General features: G+C 34.2%; 2 protein-coding genes and 1 pseudogene across 2 annotated transcripts; all 3 read right to left on the minus strand.

Moving 5' to 3' along the window:
- LOC18782529 (protein trichome birefringence-like 43) lies at positions 695-3,741 on the minus strand. Its single transcript, XM_007215946.2, has 5 exons — positions 3,437-3,741; positions 2,956-3,127; positions 2,054-2,229; positions 1,616-1,774; positions 695-1,139 (listed from the first exon to the last, which is right to left on the minus strand). The coding sequence occupies exons 1-5, from the start codon at positions 3,682-3,684 to the stop codon at positions 830-832; spliced, it is 1,065 nt and encodes a 354-aa protein (XP_007216008.1). The 5' UTR covers positions 3,685-3,741; the 3' UTR covers positions 695-829.
- LOC18782655 lies at positions 11,990-14,128 on the minus strand (annotated as a pseudogene).
- Positions 14,162-18,362, minus strand: LOC18781584 (protein trichome birefringence-like 43). The gene is made up of 5 exons (XM_007215787.2): positions 17,888-18,362; positions 15,956-16,127; positions 15,288-15,469; positions 14,997-15,155; positions 14,162-14,527 (listed from the first exon to the last, which is right to left on the minus strand). Exons 1-5 carry the CDS (start codon positions 18,250-18,252, stop codon positions 14,227-14,229), a joined length of 1,179 nt encoding a protein of 392 aa, XP_007215849.2. The 5' UTR covers positions 18,253-18,362; the 3' UTR covers positions 14,162-14,226.

Genomic DNA, 19,481 nt, shown 5'->3' on the forward strand with positions numbered 1-19,481 from the left:
GAATAAGTAAATAAAAGTAAATGAAATGAAACACATTATATATGTGATTTAAGTGATATAATCATAAACCTAAGCTCTTATTTATACATAATTATATATGTATGCGGGCCTAATGGGCCGGGTTTTTGTGGGTCGGCCGGGCCGGACTTTCTTGGGCTTAATCGGGCCGGGCCTATGAGCCGGGCCGGACTTCAGACACCCAAGCCCAAGCCTAGCCCAGCCCAAGGCGGGCCGAGCCATCTCAAAGCCCATAAAGGGCTGGGCCGGGCTTTTTTTCAATGGACCGAGCAGGCCCCCATCGACCCATGAGCCCGCGGGCCAAATGATGAGGCCTACCTTAGACCCAACCCAAGTCAAAGGGGCCTAGTATTTGAGAATGCACCTAGACAAAATATAAACCCAATTGGGCGGTCTGTTTGAACTGAGAGAAATACCAAGTACACCTTTTGTTTTGTCCAATGAAATGAAATTTTTTTTTTTTAAATCGAAAAAAACGTAAGACTTTGTGAAAGAAATTACTAGGATAAAAAAGAAAAAGCTGGATATGGTTATCTAGATTGTTTATGCGAGAATGTAAAGAAATATTTCACATTAAAAAGTTGCGTGATCTTATATGAACTTATATAAATTTTGATTATTTATTGCCAATTCGTTTTCGGGTAAAACTTCAACTTTCTACACTTTATATGCAAAGTGGTTGAATAATTGATAGATTATTATTATTATTTTTTGGAAGTGGATGGATAGGAATACAAATTATGTAGAGATTATGAACCGCAATTACATACTCAATTTTGGAAATATTATAGGGTTTCTTGAATCCAAAAAATTAGTTGGTTTTTCTTTGTATGAGAGCTGCATATAGAAGTTGATTCCAAGTATCAGGAACTCCGGCCAGACACCAGTGGCTGCAGTCCATGTCCCTGTGACCGCCGTGACCATACACAGACGGATGGCCATCCTTTCTTAGTTGTGAAAGGGTTGTGACGTTAAGCAAATAAGCTGGCTTTGACATAGAATGCAGCACTCTTTCTACTACAAGCTCTGCTGGATGTGAACCTGCTGGATACTGATGCCCAACCACTGGTCGCATTTGTCCCTCACAATGTTTTGCAGTTGGCTCCCCCCAATCACCTCCACTAATTAACCAAACATTAATACAAAGGTTAATTGGGGAATAAAATGTTGCAGAAAAATGTTATAAAACAGGTGAGCACATGTAATTATAAGAAAAAGTAAATAAGGTCATGCGGTAATTGTCATATCAAAGATGTGATAGGATGTAAATGTGGGTTAAAACAGTTGTTAGATAAATGGCATTGTAACAATAATTAATCGATAAAGGACATTTAAATCATAAAAATAAATGATTATATCCGATGATCATTTGAGTTACTGACATTTAATCTCTACTATGAAAAAAAAGAGTCAACTTTTTTATGATGTTAAGCTATAACTAGCAATGTGATAGATGCAAGGATGCGGAACCATTAAATAAGAATTTGTCTCATAAGTGGTTCAAATTCATAGTCTTAAAACATAAGATAACATAGTTTTATGTTGTGAATATATGTCTCAATCAATGTGTATATAGACAAGGCCAAGGAAGTCTTACTTATTATGATCTGGGGAAACACCTTGGAAGAAGACTCTTGTTTTTTTGGGGTCCAAATTGGTGTCAATCCATCTAGCCCAAGTGTTGAGCCCCTTCTTATACGCAACCAACCGATCCATGTCTTTATACAGGCGGTTTCCTTCTTGAATTAGATCCCAACTGCAACACATGACAGTCATTGAATACAACAATGTTTAGTTAATTGCTTACGACAAAGGCAAAATAAATTGGAAATTTTTGTTTGGGCCATCTTTAGAAGGAAAATTTGTGCGAAACGAGAATACCACTGTTTTGCTATTCTCAACCAATCACAAATTCTCACGTGAAAAAGTCACGCATGACATACCGTGCTTGATCAAAAATAGAAAAACAGTGCTATCTCCATTTTACAGAAGTGTTTCTCTAACTTTAGGGTATTGGAATTAATTTTGATCTTACGGTTGCTTCCTTCCACTGTGAAGCCACCAATGCCATGTGTTGAAGATCAAGAAGTCAATTCCCTTCCACATTTTCCCACTTTCAATAGAGTCAAGTTTAAGAACTCGCCCAGCTTTTGTTGCTATAATATCAACCAGAAACGCATTCCTAGAGAACATGACCTTCACATTGTATGCCTGCAGGTTGTGGAACAATACTGCAAATATTGAAGTTATTCTAGGATATTTAATAATCTTATTCATCATATTCTCCTTAGTATCTCTTATGTGACAAAATATTGTTTATGTAAAAGTGCATAAATTTGGTGAGCTTAACATTATTGTTTTCGATTCGTAGAGAGATTGGACCCGCTCTAATAGGTGGGTGGATCCACATTAGTTTTATTCCCACCATATGCTCACCAATGTGATTCATATATATGAACGGTTTGTCTAAGGCTTTATCATATACCTTCCTGTTGTTAAGTGCTGATGTTGACAGGCTATGGTTTAGGAAGATAGATATAATAAAACTAAGGCATATTGTATATGCAAACCAACGTTGGTTTGATTGGTTGCTCTTCCAGTTCATGTATTAAGCTTTACCTACCAAAAACAGCTGGTAGAGATATGCATTATAAAAGCATAATTGTCATCATTCGCATTATTAACTTGAAGACTCAAAAAAAAAAAAAAACAATGTTAGATGCAGTGTCCTTGTAGAGAAAATTAATTATACGAGACTCGAAAAATAATGTTGGTCTAGTTGAAGATAATCATCTCTATTGTTTATGCGAGACTCACAAAATACTAATTAATCTATGTATTAGTGTCAAATGCAGTGCACTCGTATGAAAAACTAATTATAAACGCACGAACAAAAAGTAAAAAGAAGGTAAAATTGAGAGGTATAATTAGTCTTACAGGGAATGTGAATGTGGATAGCCCTCCTATCCTGAACAGTTTATATGGGGTTTGTGGGTTGGCTGTATGAAGCATACAAGTGAGTGACTGCCATTGATTCAAGCTCAGTGAGTCCCCAACAAACATGATGCTCTTTCCTCTAAATCTTTGCAAGAAATCTTGACCGTTGAACCTACATGGATAAGTTTTATCCAATCATATGATACTAAGCTCCAATTGAGGAAAACCCCTTCAATATTTTTCTGCTTGTTGTAATTGAAATAATATCAAAGAAAAATAGTCTTAAATTTGAGGACAAAATGCATGAAAGCAACCCATCGACAACCCTATCTCTATATGTGAGTTAGCATAGCATAGATGGGATCGGAGAGCGGCCAACAGAAAAACCATATACAGAACCATTTGCTTCATAAAAGAAAATGATCCATTTGAAAGAGAAGTAGAGATTAAAGCAGCAAAGGCTAGTCATGGGTGTATTTACCTTGTTAAGCTGCAACCAGTGGGCTGCCATCGATATTTAAGATAATATTTGTCTGGACGACCATTCTTTAGGCAATCGAATTCCTTCTCTATGAAGGAGCATTTTGCTGAATTATACAGAGGATATGATGCATCATAAACCCACTTTCCTTGGAAAATATCACATCCTTTAGTGGAAGTTACATCTCCATGTACATGGTGCAGAAGAGAGAGCACAATAACAAGTGTGCTAATGCCAAAAATATCCATGAGAGAGAGAGAGAGAGAGAGAGAGAGAGAGAGAGAGAGAGAGAGAGAGAGAGAGAGAGAGAGAGAGAGAGAGAGGTTGGAGACTCTCACAATGTATGTGACTGAGGAGGTTGAAATTCATGTATATATAATAATTACATATGTGACTGAGGGAGTTGATAATACAAAGACTACCTACTTGAGATGATTTCATCAATCCCGTCCTAAAATACGGCTTTGCACTCTAAACTCATAAGAAAAAGGAACCGAAAATAAATTCGTAAACTTGTGAAAGGATTTTATAGTTAGTTACAATTGCGTACAAAGTACTACCAATTTTGGTTCTTAAGCACCCAATTTGCATGTGTAAGGTATATATAAAGAAACTATGTATAGAGTCAGTCAGGGAGTTTTTATATTTAAAAAATAGTCCAAATTTAACTCCCAAATTCATAAATGTCAATTTTTAAAAAATCTTTTAAATATAATCAAAAACTCACTTAAATTGGCCCAAATACCCTCTAAATTATAACTCAGTTACACCTAAAAGCTAAAAGCATAAAAACAAAATTGAATTCGTCAACTCAATCATGCTTATGAATCTTACCATAAAAATGACAATGTAATTACCAAAAAGAAGAAGAAAAGGAAAAGTCAATCTTTTCATAAATCTAGGCAATACAAATCATCTCTGTGGCTAAGGCTTGAATTGGTGGGTTTTCTCATCAACTTTTTAGAGAGCATTTGGGACAATTTAAGTGAGTTTTTGGTTATATTTGAAAGTTTTTTTAAAAACTGATATTTATAAATTTGGGAGTTAAATTTTGGCTATTTTTTATAAAAACACGTCAGTCATGCCATCATACTAGAGTAATCATCCAATACTAATAAGGGAAAATATATATGAAAAAACCAAAATTTTAAGGGATATTGTTGATGAAAGATAGAATATATACAAGATATTTTTGTACGGGCCCATATACCCACAACAAGACTACATCATCACAAGATATCGAACTCATCACAAATATATATGGTCCTCGCCATCCATGTGAGTTGACCATGAGACCCTCCTCCAACCAAGTGGAGACAAATACCACTAGACCAAGGTCTAGTTGGTAAAATTTAAGGGATATTAAATGGGTACTTTTTTTTTTGTGGCTGATAATGAGTTAATTTTTTTTTTCTCTAATACAATAGTCTAAACTACTGAAGGGTTTCTCACACACACTATCAAGATGTTATGGGGATTCGAACTTGAAACCACTAGTCAGAAAATAAAAACTTTTTTTTTACTGGACTAAAACACACCAATATAAGACACAAAAGTTTCACTTGAGAAAACATATTCACGAATTATAAATTTTTATTATTGAAAGAAAAGTGTAAACAAGAGAGAACCGAGAAAAGTTTCAGTCGTGGACCTCCTTGGGGGGTCGGTGACCTCCATCCTTCTTCTCGTCCTCTGCCCTCTCCTCCTTACCCTCCTAGACCTTCCCCTCCCCTATTCACTTCTGATCCTCACTCATCGCCTTTGGCGCTTCCACCTTATTTGATGGTTGTTTGGCTGTCTAGTGACGTCTGAGTTTGTTGTATGTTTCTAGTCCCTACTTTTATTTTCTACTTGTGAAAGTTAAAAAGTGGTAGTTATAGTTGTAGTTGGGTGCGGTGGTTACTGATCGCCAAAACAAATGCCAATTTCCAGCTGAAACCCACATTCGTCCTATATATCAACTATCACAATCATGATTGCCGGACCTTTTGTTAGTGGGGCAAAAAACCGTGTCTTTTGTTATGTTTTCTACTAATGTCATTACCGGACCTTGAAATTTGACATTGCGTAATGTTTTTTTTATGAAGCAGTGGGGATAAACCCCAAGAAACCAACAACTGACATTGCGTAATTGAGACATCATAATTTGGACATTTATGAGTCTTAGGACCCTAACACTGTCATGCTCTTTAGCAATCGCACATGGCAGAAAAAAAATGGCAAAAGAGAAACACCTTTGCTCATACTCAAACCATATATACTGATTGGCTGTCCATAATCCAAATAACAAGCTTTGTAGAAAAACCATAACCCGATCCCATCAAAACAATTTTTTTTTATTATAAAAAAAACAGCGAAAACGATATACTGACAAGAATATGGGGCCAACATTGACCTCTGAATCTTTCCTACATTTAAGAAATTCCTCTCGCCAGCCTCTGCTTCAGTCAAATTAACATATTTTCTTAGACAAATCAAGCTTCCAGTGTAACTGAATACATTGACGGGTATAAGATCCGTCGTATTGCTCATTGAGGAACATCCAACTTGTACAGCCCTAATGCTACAACGATCGACATTAAGAAGACAATATTCTTTAATGTCGACCAAGACTCGTCTCTGAAAAATATGCCATGCTCCCAAGCCTTATCGAACAAGGAGTCAGCCATCGTTCGTTCGTCATAAAAAAGATCAAGATAGATGTCTACGCGCTGTACTTTTTTTCTTAACAACTAACATTTTCCTAACTTTTTATCAGCCATATCTCAATAAGTTATTGAATTTGATCCAATAATTTAAATCTTCTTTGCAATTTTGCTTCTACTTTAAAAAAAAAAAAAAGAGCTTAATGTCACAAAATGTTCCTAAGATTTACAAAACTATTAGATTGCATTATTAATATTTTTTTGTGTCATTCGTGGTCCTCAAAGTTAGTATGTGTGATCACAAATGGTACCTGTCGTTAGGTTCCGTCAAAAACTACTTTAGTTTGCTGACGTGACATATATATATTACAAAACATCCCTGAGATTCACACACCTATCACAAATGGTCCTTGTGAAAAAAATTTAATTTTTAATTTAAAATTCATAAAATTTTGGTTTTCTTTTTTAAATGTTATGAATTTAAAATTATTTAAAAATATGTATTGTATTTTAAATACACATAACACTATATTATTGGAGATGTTGACTCCACATATATGTCACATCAACAAACTAATGGAGTTTTTAAAAAATAATTAAAATTCATAAAACTTAAACTGGAAAAACCAAGGCTTTAGGGTTCATAAATGGTCTTCAAAGTTAAAATATTCTATAAATGGTTTTTTCATTTTTCATTTTAAAATTATTTTAAAAAGACTTCATTAGTTTGTTGATGTGGCATATATGTGGATCCCATATCTTAAAAAATATAGCGTCACATGTATTTAAAAGGGTGCATTTTTGCTCACCACCTTAACCTTGAGTGTACCCTCACCACCCCTTTGAAAAGTTGACACATGTTCATGGGTTTAATTGCAATTAATTCTTTATTTTTTTTATTTGATAACATTATTATGAGAGAGAAACAATACTTCAATAAGATTTTTCTTGATTTACCCTTATTAACCTAGCAAAACTTTTCACTTTTCTAAATTAATTAACAACTACCCAAATAAATAATTGGCAATTGGCTTTATATCCCGTGCTTTAATATGAATATCAATTCACAGGCTTCAATACTTTGAAGAACACACCCAGATACTTTGAATCCCAATTGATTTTAGTTAACTCCTTTTATACACGCCCAAAAGTTACACTGCTCTTCAATTGCAAGCTTCGTCCATTTGTTCAGTGAAAGATAGGTAATAATCCATGTTGCTTTTTTTTTCTTCTTTTTTTTAGTACTTTGTATTGCTTGATTATTTTTTATACTTTGGTGATTGCTTTGCATTATTTAGTTTTTTTAGTCCATGATGTTGGTATCGTCTTTACTGGAGAATCAAGACTAGCACAGAAAGGAATGATAGAATGAACCGTATTGCAGAGCAAGAGGAATGAGACAATGAAGGGCACTATTGCAAAGCTTGGTTCCTTCATCATTTTTGGAATTTCTGCAACTCCAAAATATTTTGCTCCTATGGAGTAAGCTTTATTCAGAATAATAAAACCAGAATTAATTAGTCCAGAACTTGCAACGTTAAAATTAATTGGTTGGAAACTTGCAACATTATAATTAACTCATCGGTTGAAGAAAGAAAACAGGTTCAAGATATTGCAACGTAATAATATATTGAAGAGCAGTGTAACTTTTGGGCGTATATAAAAGGAGTTAACTAAAGCCAATTAAGATTCAAAGTATCTGGGTTTGTTCTTCAAAGTATTGAAGCCTGTGAATTGATATTCATATTAAAGCACGGGACATAAAGCCAATTGCCAATTATTTATTTGGGTAGTTGTTAATTAATTTTAAAAAGTTGAAAGTTTGCTAGGTTAATAAGGGTAAATCAGAAAAAATCTTATTGAAGTATTGTTTCTCTCTCATAATAATGTTATCAAATAAATAAAAAAAATAAAGAATTAACTATAGTTAAACCCATGAACATGTGTCAACTTTTGAGAGGGGTGGTGAGGGTACACCTAGGGTTAAGGTGGTGAGCAAAAATGCACCCTATTTAAAATACAATATATATACTTGCCTTTCTACACTCGCTTTCACGCCTGCAAGAAGCTTTTTTTAAAATAATTTAAATTTATTTTAGAATTAAAAAAGATAATGGATAGTTGTGTTCCATGAAAAATGTGAATTTACCATATTATCCTCATTTAATTAATAATTTCAATTCTTAATGTTTGCATTAATCAAAGGCATTTTCTGGTATTTTGAATGTTTTACCATTCTTTGTCTTTTGTTTTATATATATAGATTTTTTTTAAAATTTAAAAAGAAAACCAAAATTTTATAAATTTTAAATTAAAAAATTAAAAAATTTCACAATGGCCATTTGTGATAGGTGCGTGAACTTCAGGGATGTTTTATGATATATATGCCACGTTAGCAAACTAATGGAGTTTTTGACGGAATCTAACGGTATAGACCATTTGTGATTACACATACTAACCTTGAGGACCACGAATGACACAAAAAAAACATTAATAATGCAATCTAATAGTTTCGTAAACCTTAGGGACGTTTTGTGATATTAAGCCTAAAAAAATGGACAACTTAACTTACAAATAGGAGCAATAAACATGATTTTTATTTTTGGTTAGACATACAAAACCAATTTGTTCGTGAGTTCTTACTTAGTTAAGATTTTTTGTTCCTTACTATGTTAAGATTTTGGTTACTTATACCCATTTATCTAGTCCTATTATAATTGATATTTATTTCCTATTGTAATTTATATTTATTTTCTATTGTAATTTAGATTTATTTCTTATTTTATTTAGGGTTGTACTTCTTTATAAATACCTCAATATTGGACAAGAATAAGGATATGAGCATATATGAGCATACTTTGTTTGACTCAATTATTATGGAAAGGAATTAATAACAAACTTTGAATTACATACAAAAGTAATGATTAAACGATAGTAGATGGTGTTAAGAGAAATTATAGAATAGTATGGATGTACCACATCAGCCTGTGATACTCCCATTCAAATATTGCCATGTGTCCATTTTAAAGTAGAAATTAAACTCTTTTTTACAGCTGGATTTATTTCATAATTTTTATCTTATGAAATAAAATTAGAAAATTGAAAAACTTAAGAAAAAGAGAATTCCCAACAGCAACCCCTCCCGAACCCAACACCTCTAATCCCAAAAACATGCCATGACCGCCACCCATCTCCCTTCCTCTTCCTCTTCCTCTTCCTCTTCCTTCTTCCTTTTCCTTTCAACCCTTATAGTAATTGTAGGTAATGAAGTTTAAAGAGAAGTAGAGAAAACTAGTATTGATGATTATGATGACGATGATGATGAAATGGAATAGTGGAAGCGTTGGTGTTTGTGTTAATGGTTGGGAAATGTTAGAGTGAATACAAAACAGAGAGACCCTTTGAGAGAATTGTTGTATTGTATTGATTGAAGTAATTGTTACCAAGGAGTTACAGTATTGGGCACCATAAATCAACTGGGAAACTTTACAATTACATGTACAGCAGCCAAAAAATTAACGCGCTGGTCAGTTAAAAGTGGCACCAGAAATCAACATCTGAAATTCTTTCATGGTTCTGAAATTGTCTTCGATCACGACATTCTTTTCCATCTCAGAGAGGGCAAGCCGAGCAGCTTCTCTATCTCTTTGGCGTTGCTTCTTGATCATGTCATTAGCTTTGGAAATCTCAGTAGCTCTGAACTTGGCAATCTTGGCTTCAGCTTCAACATTATTATGTGTAATAGTAGAATGATCAATATCCTGCTGTGCCTTGACGATGGTAGATGCAAACCTGGACTTTAACATAGCAACCCGAACAGCCCTTGCCGGTGACAGATCAAGATCACCACCATCATGCACTCGCACTTGATGATCAAGAGAAGGAGAATGATCATCTACTAGCAGTACCGATTTAGACAACGTCGTCAAGTGGCTAGAACGTTGGGATACTGATGAAACGACATTAAGACAAGTACTATTAGCAGTAAATTTACCACGATCACCAACTTGAACTTCATCATCAATATTCGACGTCACCCTCCTCCTCTTCTTGTTTTGAATTGGCTCGGATGATCGTCCACGCTTTAGCACAGATGGTTGTCCACCAGGATTCACAGGAGAGAGTGGTCGAGGACGAGGAGGAAACGAATTCTGGCAAGCTCTATGTTGTACTTGATGACGTTTTTCCTCCCCATCACCAGATGATGAGAGATTATTAAACCTACCATTGCAGATACTCTCACACCTTCTTCCGGACCAAGTCTTCGCCATTAACTCTTTCTGTGTCTTTCTTGATGATGATAAAAAGGAAACCCTAAGTCACCAACTTGATAGAAACCCTAAAGAGAAATACAAAACGCTCGATTTCAGACAGACTGGCTAGCTAATGGATACCAAAGATCTATCCACTACTTAGAGAAACCCCTCTAACAGTAGGAAAAGTATTGTTTCTTTCAGGGCCTTTGCTTTACTTGCGCTCTAATTAACTAAGAATAATCCAATCAATTATTTTAATAAATAAATTTTTTTTTTTCTGAAATCTAATAAAAGATTCCGTGTATCTCAAGCCACTGTTACAGCTGAGGGCATGTTAGTTTATTGCTTTATTATTTTTGTTAGATATTTACTGATCTTTTGCATCGTTTAGGGCACAAAAAGAAATAAGAAAATTATGACTATTACGTACTTTGCTAGCTAGCACGTATTTAGGTGGATATGTCGGGATAGATCTTCATCTCATTCTTTGTCGTGCTTATCATCACATCTCATTATATTCAAAAAAGAATAATTTTTCCTTTATTTTTGGAGTTTTCTTCTTCTCAAAATTTAGTGATGGATTGAGGTGAAATGAGCAAAAAATCTTAATTACGCTTCCATAATACATAGATATAATATTTTTAAAAACTAATTTTATGATATATATAAGAGATATTTATTCATATCTTAGCACTAGTGATATAGATAAACTATACACTATTTACTTTCTATAATCAAACCAATATCATGTAAAATACTAGTTTCTGTTTTTCTAATTTTATTTATTAAAATACAATTCATTCATTTAATTGATGTGGCATATGATATGGATAGAAATGTGGGATAATAATGTGGTAAGTGTAGCATTACTCTAAAAAAAACCCAAAAAAGGGCAGCTGTCCCTATTAAATTTAATTTTGATTATTAAATTACTTTGATGCCGTTTGAGTTTATTGGGTTTTTTTTAATGAGGTTTCGGGGTTGGGCTTGTTTTAAGAAATCAATGGCAATTTTGTAATTTGTAGGAAGTTCGAAGCCTCGTTGTTATGTTGTAAATGGACTTTGGGTGTGTTTCTAAAATTCAGTTCATGTAGAATTTTTATTTTATTTTTATTTTTATTTTTATAATTTGGGCCATTGTATTTAGTATAATAGTAAATCTCCCTAAAAAAATCAAACGAAAAGTTCAATAAACTTTATAGTTATGGGTTTTTGACATTCAAACTCAATTAAAGTTCTATAGTTTGTAAAGAAAAAAGAAAAAAAAAAGTGTAATATCAGTTAGACTTAACATGAGGTCGTCAATGGGGTCTAGTCTAGAGGAAAATGACATTTCTTGCAAACCAGTGGTCCCAAGTTCGAACCCTAATAGCACCTTGACAGTGTATGTGAGAAAACACCCTCCCAATATCGCTTTTATAAAAACAAAAAACAAAAATTTAACATGAGGTCTAACAAATTAAGATTATGATGAATTGCATCACATACTTCATTTCGCAAACATTATTTGATTTTTCATTATTGTATGTCGGTTATATTAAAGCAATCGACTCATTGACATATCGTATTCTTAACTCTTTTTTCCATCCTTATCACTTGGACTAAACCCGAGGGCTTAAATTTTATTTGATTTTCCAAATCCACATAATTAATTAGTTGGTTTTTCTTTGTGTGAGAGCTGCATATAGAAGCACATTCCAAGTATCAGGAACTCCGGCCAGACACCAGTGGCTGCAGTCCATGTCCTTGTGACCGCCATGAGACCATACACAGATGGATGCCCATCTATTCTTAGTTGTGAAAGAGTTGTGACATTTAGCAGATGAACAGGGCTTTTCATAGAACGCAGCACTCTTTCTACTACTAGCTGTGCTCGATGTGAACCTCTGGTTACTGATGCCCAACCATTGGTGTTGTTTGTCCCTCACATCGCTTTGAAGTTGGCTCTCCCCAATCACTTCCACTGAAAAAACATTACATATATAACCAAATTTGGTGCAAGTGTGCGCCAGTCACGTGCTACAATCTAGGTGCATTAATAATACTACGTTAGCATGTCATATGGTGTTACATAAGTGCAAATAAAATAAAAATATAAAAAAATATTACTCCATAGAGCTAGGTAATTGAATATGCATCATTTCATGGGCAAAAATATGACCCTAACCAAGCCCACCAAAATTATCCTACAAAATGTTTCCTTATGCATACAAACCGTACACCATCTCTTACCATATATCTTCTTTTTTTTTTGGGTCAAAGGTAGGAAGAGGGAAGGGTATTTACTCACACACACTGGTGTCTAAGGATCTAAGACTACTAATCTTAGTCCAATCATACCTCTTACCATATATCTAAATATGCTATGTAATCATTTTTTTCATATGTATTATACATTTAAGTAAGAGTTCTTCTGATTAATTCAGATTGCTAAGATGTATATACATGAGTAGAACCAAAGTCTTACTTATTATGATCTGGGGGAACACCCTGAAAGAAAACTCTTGTTTTTGTTGTGTCCAAATTGTTGTCGATCCATCTTGCCCATGTCTTGAGCCCTTTTTCATATGCAACCAAGCGATCCATATCTTTGAACATACGGTCCCCTTCTTGAATAAGATCCTAACTGCAACACATATATATACATACATCATTGTATCATTTGCTTATATATATGGCCAATACACAATAAATTGCAAATATTTCGACAATTTTGAAAGAATAGGCATCGGAATATTATCGATCTTACGGTTGCTTCCTTCCAATGTGAAGCCACCAATGCCATGAGTTGAAGATCAAGACATCAATTTCCTTCCACATTTTCCCACTTTCAATAGAGTCAAGTTTAAGAACTCGGCCAGCAGTTGTGGCTATTGTATCAACCAGAAATGCATTTCGAGAGATCATGACCTTGATTTTGTATGCCTGCCAGTTGTGGAACAATATGGTAATTAAATTACTCAAGTTCCATGATAAAATGGTCTGCTTATTGAAGCAACTGACTAATTATTTTAGGATCGATCATTAATAATCAACGAATAATCTTACATAAATTACAATTTTTTTATTTTTATACAAGCGATATTGGGGAGGGGGGAATCCAACCTATGACCTCATATACATAAATCACACTCTTTGATATCATATAGTGATGTCACTTGCTTAGTGAATTATTAATTAATTGGTAAATGTAGACCTAATTAATGAAGAATTTCATAAAAACAAAGGTGGAAATTAAGAGGTAGTTAATGAGTCTCACTGGGAATGTGAATGTAGATAGCCCTCCAGTCTTGAACAGTTTATATTGGGCATGTGGGTTTGATGTATGAAGCATACAAGTGAGCGACAGCCATTGGTTCAAACTCAGTGAATCCCCAACAAACATGATGCTCTTCCCTCTAAATCTTTTCAAGAAATCTCCACCGTTGAAACTACATCAAGTCTCAATTCAATCATATCAAAATGGTAGGATCCGGTTGAGAAAATCCCTTTCAGTTTCTTGCTTGTTAAATGTTTTTTGGGGTGCTTCGTTTTCTTTTTGTTAATGTTACAGTAATCAAAGATGGAAATGATTGGGTAGATGGAAAAGGTAAGTACTACTTAGATTGTTTTCTGGAAGCTAGGCGAGGAAGACCACCATGTTACGTAACCTTAATTGTTTTTTCACATTAAGCTGAAACACCGTCAGTTTGAATTTTAAACCTTGAATATTCAGTAAAACTATGCAATCAATCACTAATGAATTTCATAAATATAAGTCTCAGACTCTGAAACCTGATTCACTCTCCCATCCCAGCCCACTAAACCTAATTTGAGCTACCACCTGATAAAAATTTCACATAATGAAACTTTATTTAAATGAATCATTTGTTTGGGATATAAAGAATGCCTAATTTTGAGTAAGAGCTGCATAAAGAAGAACATTCCAAGTATCAGGAACTCCAGCTAAACACCAATGACTGCAGTCCATGCCCCGGTGCCCGCCAAGGCCGTAGACAGATGGGTGCCCATCTTTTCTAAGTTGTGAAAGAGTTGTAACATCCAGCAAATGGACTGTCTTTGACATGCTACGTAACACTTTCTCTACTACTTCCTCTGCTGGATGTGCTTTTCCTGGATAATCTGGACCTGGAAGTGGTTTTGATTGGGCATTGCAGTTTATTGCCTTAGGATCACTCCACTCTGTTGCACTGATGCAAACAACATTGAGTTTGATTAGAAACTATCACAAACTAGGTTGAATATTTCTTGTTTTACAAAAGGGCGGTAAATATATAGAAATAAGAACACAAGTATTAAGAGATCTCATTGAAGAAGTAATAATAGGTGAAGCTTCCTTCGAACTAATGTATGCTTTAGAAACGAATGGATTGGAGTTGAGTCCAAGGTAGTCTTTTTGAGATTAACCGTTCTAGACGGGACTTGTAAGATACAATATGTTGGATTATTGTCCAATTTAGTAAGTTTAGTATTCATAAATTCACCAAACATCGGTCAAGACATTAATTCAATTTAGTTGAAATAGTCCACATTAGGCCGAACCACCAAACCCAGTAATTATGCATTGAGAATATTTTATAGCACGAAATTATTAATGAAGCAAAGGTGTAGAAATCTTTGAATATTGACTACGATTAACAGATTGTAAGATATACTTACTTGCTGTGATCTGGAGAAACACCTTGGAAGAAGACCTTGGTTTTGTTGGGATCCACATTGGAATTTACCCAACTAGCCCAAGTGTTCAGTGCCTTCTCATATGCAACCAAGCGATTCATGTCCGTGTAAGTTTGTTTCCCCACTCGAATCAAATCCCATCTGCAACATATTAAAAAAAACAAAAAAACAAAAACAAAAGCACAATTACTTGAACAAGATAGAGAAAGAGAGGCAACCAAAAGCTCAAGGAATGAATAAACCAAATTGAAGAAAGTCAAATACGGGTCCTACGGTTGCTTTCTTCCGGTGTGAAGCCACCAATGCCACGTGTTGAAGATCAATACGTCGATTCCCAACCACAGTTCCTCATCCTGAGTTGAGATTGAGTCAAGCTTGAGGACTCGGCCACCAGGTGAGGCTACGATATCCACAATAAAGGCATTGCGGGAGAACAACACTTTAAGATTGTATTCCTGCATCAAATGTGGATTAGGCCAGTTGGTTAGGTCAGTGAGCCCACTGCTTAAATTTGTACCGAAATTTGAATTTCCCCTTTCTATAAATTAGATTAATTTAAACTATCTTTCAATTGACAATCGTCATATAAATTTAACAAAACAAATCCGTCATGTAGTACAAATCATAAAACGCAATTTCTTTTTTTAGATTTAATCTTTTGCTAACTAAAAGTTAAAAGAACTTTTTTACTTTATTATTTTTCAAATTTGGTACCAATTAAAAATCAATCTTCCTAGTTTCACATGGACAGCAATCATTGTCATACGGACCAAAGTGCAACAAACATAAATATCATTTGGGAACTGACCAAGCAACGTCATATATGGGAAGAAAATCACCAGTTGTCAAATTACAAGAATAAAAGATTTTAGAACAGCTGTTTGGATATCTAATCTAGATTATAATTAGGTTTAAATTGAGAGATATAGTGATAAGCTCACCGGAAACGTGAATGTGGAGAGCCCTCCAGTCCTGACCAATGTGTACTTGGCCTTTGGAACAGCTGTATGAAGCATGCAAGTAAGTGACTGCCATTGGTTCAAGCTCAACGAGTCCCCAATGAACATGATGCTTTTCCCTCTAAATTCCGTCAAAATTCGACTACCATCGAATCTGGATCATCAAAGTTTTATACACAGATCAATAAAGTTGACGGTAGATTTACAAAGATGTGTAAGTTTCATGATTTGGGTAATGCTCTCTTGTCATAAATCTAATCATGTTACGTTACAAAAATGTCAATCAAAATCGCACATTTAAACATAATTTCAAATGACTAATTTGGCAATTACGTCTTATTTTCATGCTCAAAGTAAGAAAAATAATCTACTCGAGTTCATATGGAAACATTTTGTAATATTGCATTTACTTAAAAACCTCTATAACTTTGAATTATGGATTATCATGTGTCAAAGAGTTTTACTTGTGCATGCATCAACATACCAAATATACAGATACAATTTGACCATGGTCCTCATATTTACTTGGTGTTGATTACAACTTGTATGAAAGTATGAAAAGAACCCAGGTGCATTCCATTTAGAATGTCAAATGCTAACCACCAATCTCAAATATGTTTGGTAATAATGATGAAATAGGCAAACCCAAATACCACACACACAAACAGAGAGAAAAAATAGGTAACCCAAATATCTAGAAAAAGAAAATAACCTTGACAATAATAATTGAAGATGATAAAGACAAAAAAAATGTAGAAAATTAGGAGAAGTTGACTAAAAGTCTATGAGGTAGAGCCACAAGTTGTTCAACTCCCAAACAAGCATGTGATTCCAGCCTGGCTAATCAAACACTTGACTGAAATCATATATATATATATATATATTGAGTTTTAGTTGATGATTTCTCAAATAAGTTTTATTTGAGGGATTTCTCAATAGAAGGGGATTGTTTATATATGTATACAGTGACAGAGCCAGGATTTCACATTAGAGGGATCCTTTCACAAAATTTTAAAAAATAATTTGAATAGGAGCGTTAGAGCGCTAACCGCTTAATAAGTTAATTCGACACTACCTACTCGTTTTGGCCACTTGATAATATCATTTAATAAATTAATAATATATACATTCATTACAATCATAATTGTAATGAATTATTTATTTATTTTTAGAAACATGAATTTCTTATTTTAAATTTGTCTACATTATTAAAGACTGAACTTAATAATTTATATTCCAACATAAAGAAGAATAAAAATCTCAACACTAAGAGGTACCCAACTCAATGAACTCATAACATTGCAAAAGACTCGTGAAGATTTAAAAGAACAAAAAAAAGGGGTATTTTTCACAGCAAATAATGCATCCAAGAAAGCTATTAAGGACATCCAGTGATTAGACAACGAAGCAATTTGTAGCAAGAGATTTTTCACTGTCATCATTATCTAGTCACATATAGGGTTACTAATTCACTAATGTTATAACACGTGTATATAATTCTTAATAATATTTTCCAAGTCAATAAAATATCTATTATATTATAACATGTGAATTAATGACACCACGTAGCAAAAGATAGTGAAACTCAAACATTTCTCATTCAGAGCTAGTCACGCCTATAACATTGGGAGATAGACCATGAAAGGAAAATTTTAAAAATGGCAACTCAAAAATCATGACCAATAAGATTCTAAATATCATATGTCAAACAGTTTGGCATGTGAAATCTCTTATTGCCAAACAGTTTGGCGCCGGCACAATATGTAAATTTTCAAACTATCAATCTAAACCATTGGTCCAAGAGAATATTTCTTGAATGTGTGTGTTCTAAATTGACACTTCCGCGACGTAAAATGTCGAATATCTAGAAACGTATGTACATATGATATGCATGATGTAGAATGGTATACTTACTTTGGTAAGTTGCAGGCAGAGGGCTGCCATCTATATTTTAGATAGCCTTTGTCCGGGCGGCCGTTCTTTATGCAATCAAACTCGTTTTCGATGAAGGGACAGCTAGGCGCGGCATAAAGAGGATATGAATCATCAAAAACCCAATTGCCATGAGAAACATCACAGCCGTTGATATCACTTCCTACAAGCCCTCCATGAACTGGTTGATACAGAACAGAAAGCACAAGCAGTGCTATTGTTGTAGCACCAACTGCAAAAGCATCCATGAGATCAGAGAAAGAGAGATTAGAAGGTTGGTGCAACTCACAGGGTATATAGGCACATATAATATAATGCAATAATGTGCATGTATATGATAAATGCATGGAATTAATTAATTATTTTCCTTGTGGTTGCAAGTAAATCTTTCATAATCAGAAGGGAAATTATGAGATTGGAATTTGGTCTTTCCACGCATATATGGATAGATAATGACATAAAGAGATTACTGATGTGTGTGTGTGTGCGCTTGTGAGAGAGAGAGAGAGAGAGAGAGAGGCTGAGAGAAGATGCGAGATAGGCTGAGAGGAGAGGAGGAGAGGGAGTTTCAAAGTAGTTTGGTTTGGTGGAGAGAGAGAGAGAGAGAGGAACATTTTCTAGGTTGGTTCTGGTGGGGTCACAGCCACCAAAGGTTTAGGCGAAATATTAAGGTTACTTCTAGCTGTGGGTGGCCAATTGTTTATGCTAATGACTGACAACGATTAAAATATAAGCGATAACATATTTAATTTTATTGTACTCATATATAATGTCGACAAACAATAGTAACCAAGTGTGACCAGACTTTTCACATATTATAATTACTAAATGACGTAGTGTGAGGTGATGACCTCGTTAAGTTCAATTTAAAAATTTCTAAGAAGGCGTTTAGTGGGAAAAAGGATTTGAGAATGGAAAATCATTTCCACTTCTATGTTTGGTAAGTTCTGCGACATGGAAAAAAAAAAAGGGAAAGAAAAGTGTTTCCAATAGTGATGCTTTAATAAATAGCTTGATTTTATTCTTCTATTTTCAGTTATGCCGTGATTAACGAATTTGCACCATCTACATGTTATAATTGAAACCGTTCACTTTTTAGATCACAATTCATTTATGTGAAATGTGGCTTGGGAATGGGAAATCTTTTGATTTTCCATATTTGGTAAGTCTAGTCTAGGCGTAGGAAATGGTTGTTTGGTGGGAAAATAGGGGTGAAAATGAAACCCTCCAACTCCCATGGGTTTTATTTTCCTTTCCCATCGGAAATTAAGGCCAACATGTACATTTTCCATGGTCATTTTGTTCCTATTAACAATTTTGAATTACAATATAGCATTCAATGCATTTTTTTTAAATAAAATATGGCTCTAATAAAATAGAATAATGCTACTCTTACCACATTTATATACCACATTCTCATACCACCTTATGTGGCAGATGAAGTGGACAACACATCAATTAAAATTAATTTAATATTTTCTTATCTTTTATGATTTATTAACACTTTTTAATGGGAATATTTTTGCTCACCACTTTAACCTAAGGTATACCCTCACCACCATTCTCAGTACTTGAC

Source organism: Prunus persica, chromosome G3, assembly GCF_000346465.2.
Source record: "Prunus persica cultivar Lovell chromosome G3, Prunus_persica_NCBIv2, whole genome shotgun sequence".
NCBI lineage: Eukaryota > Viridiplantae > Streptophyta > Magnoliopsida > Rosales > Rosaceae > Prunus > Prunus persica.